General features: G+C 44.7%; 1 protein-coding gene across 2 annotated transcripts in view; it reads right to left on the bottom strand.

Annotated features, from left to right (window-relative positions):
* Positions 1 to 2,525, bottom strand: part of LOC101854502 (potassium voltage-gated channel subfamily A member 7) — a 22,466-nt gene that overhangs the window by 17,984 nt on the left and 1,957 nt on the right. For both annotated transcript variants that reach the window (XM_005099270.3, XM_013083054.1), the window contains exon 2: positions 108 to 1,640. In XM_005099270.3, coding sequence (XP_005099327.1) covers positions 108 to 1,254 — 1,147 coding nt within the window. In that variant the 5' untranslated portion in view covers positions 1,255 to 1,640. The remainder of the gene's footprint in view (positions 1 to 107; positions 1,641 to 2,525) is intronic.

Raw genomic sequence — 2,525 nt, forward strand, 5'->3', positions numbered from 1 at the left:
ACACACACACACACACACACACACACACACACACACACACACACATCAAATCTATGGAAAGATTTCTGAAAAAAAATTGAAACAGATCACACAGTGCTTGTACCTACCAAGGAAAACAAAATACGGAGTGATTGCCAGCAGGTCTATCCAGTTGATTGAATTCTTGACGAACATCATCTTGGAAGGGCACACAAGGAATCGGAGAATCAGCTCAATGACAAAGAAGGCAATGCAACAACTCTCAATAAGGTACAAAGGGTCGAGCCACTTTGTATATGTGACCACAGTCTCGTTGCCATGTGCATCAAGCACGGTCACATTCTCGCAGCCCGAATTCTCGAATTGTGGCAGTGTCTCCACACAAAACGTCACCACCGAGACCAAAATAAAGCATATCGAGAATACCGCGAAGACTTTGGCGAGTAATGAACTTTCAGGATACTCTACAGCTTCCCAGATGAAGCGCTTCCATTTCGTTTCTGGCATCGGTATATCTTTAGTGTCCATTATATAACCTTCGGTCTCCTTGAAGCAACTGATGACAGGTGCACCAAGCTCGTAAAATTGGAGTTCATTCAGAAAAATGTCCATGGGAACCTCCAGAGGTTTCTTCAGACGCCCTCCACTTTGGTAGTAGTAAAGCACTGCCTGGAATGTTGGACGATGGCGGTCGAAGAAAAACTCTTGTCTCGCTTCGTCCCAGAAACGCTTTCTCTTATTCGGATCTCCAAGCAAGGTGTTAGGAAGTCTATTCAATGTACGGAGCTGGGTTTCGAACTTCAAACCACTTACGTTGATGATGACCCTCTGACAGTCCTCTAATTGGCAGTCGTGCTCTAAAGGAAGATGTTCTAGCAGAGATTTGCCGTAAGAGGAGGCTCTGTCAACGTCGTGGTCATTGGGAGGCAATGTCAAAAGAGGGTGTTGAACCTCTCCCTCGACATCTAATCCGCCACTGTGGGGACCATTGTTGTTATTAAATCCAAACCCAATGTTACAGCTCACGGCCCCAGTGGTGGCAGTACTGGGATTTCTGCTGTGTTTTGATTTCGCTCTCGGGATCTCTGCCATGTGGATTTCGTTGAGGCTGTTTCTCACAGATCCACTACCGTCGTATTCCCGGAAATGAGGATGGTAGTTATGATCAACGATCGTGTGTCGGCGCTGGGGGTTCGGGCTCAGGCCCAGGAACATTGTGTTGGAAGAGGTACCGTCACGAGTCCCCCCGATGCCGATCTGGGGCATGAAATTCATGATGAGGAGTGACGAGCGTCTATACGTCTGTACGTTCGGAAAGTATGAACACTGATGAAGTTGTCTTCTACCTGTTGAAAACTTCCTAGGGTGCAAGAGATTCACGGTACAAAATGCCGTCTTATCAAAACTAGGTTAGCGATCTTTTCCTTTCTGAAGAAGTCCTTCAGCTGTTATTCTAAATGTTTGTCACTCAAAGATAAAATCTGGCCCAAGAGAATGCAAAAGTTGCCTCGATTTTCTAAACTTCACCTTGGTTCTTCGACACTCGCATCAGAGAAGCTCGCTATCTACACTACTGAAGCAGTTTTGTTTTTATCCTCAGTGGTAACTCAGATTCATTACAGTTTGTAAAGGCACAGCAGAAAAGTAAGCGATATCCAAATCTGAAACAAATCCGTGTACACAGACAAACAAACCATTGAAAACATGACCTTCGTAGCACCGCTTAGCCTGTTGAATATCAAGGGGGGGGGGGGGGGATAGAATCCTCAACGCTGGAACACGTTTGGAAGTTAAGCGACAGCTGTGGTAGCACATTATTGTAAACTGGATCACACTGAACTCAACACGTATGCTAATGCGTATAGACAGAACGCTAGAATAGTGTCCGTCCACGACGTTATCGCTACATCAGCTGTGAACTCGTACTCTCGTACTTTCTGTGAACCCCAAAACTGCCAGCCTAGAGGCTGACTTGTGCACACACTGTACTGGCGTTTAGTGTCAAACACTACTGCACTGAAAAATTAATCAGTATGCCTCAGACACGTAACAGCCTTGTATCGCCTAACCCTAATTACAGATTTGTTATCCGCAAAGTTATTTATTAATTTGGATGAAACAGAAGTTTTACAGAGTGAAGACATGATGTTGCAACAGACTGATTGTGGGAGGAGATTTCGGTGCAACAAAAACGAATACTACGCTAGTTACATACCGATAGTGGCGTCTTGTAGTTAAGAAACTGGACTCACAATCAAGGGTTTACAGCTCAGCTCTGTCCAACTTTGTTTTCAAGGAACACTCTTTTCTTTCCTATTTGGCTTGGTCCAAGCGAGGACGGACCTTAAAATTCGGAAGCCCCACCTCTTAACAACATGTACCCTTACAGTATTGCAAGAGACCTCAAAACTATACAATTTCGAAAATATTTGTTGCACGTGCCAAAAAGTTTGGTATAATTTTTTTACTCTGCTGACACTGCCTAAACACCTCTTTCCCTCCTCCTCTTTCTCTCTCTCTCTCTCTCTCTCTCTCTCTCTCTCTCT

The sequence above is a fragment of the Aplysia californica genome, unplaced genomic scaffold (genome assembly GCF_000002075.1).
Source record: "Aplysia californica isolate F4 #8 unplaced genomic scaffold, AplCal3.0 scaffold00208, whole genome shotgun sequence".
Taxonomy (NCBI): Eukaryota; Metazoa; Mollusca; class Gastropoda; order Aplysiida; family Aplysiidae; genus Aplysia; species Aplysia californica.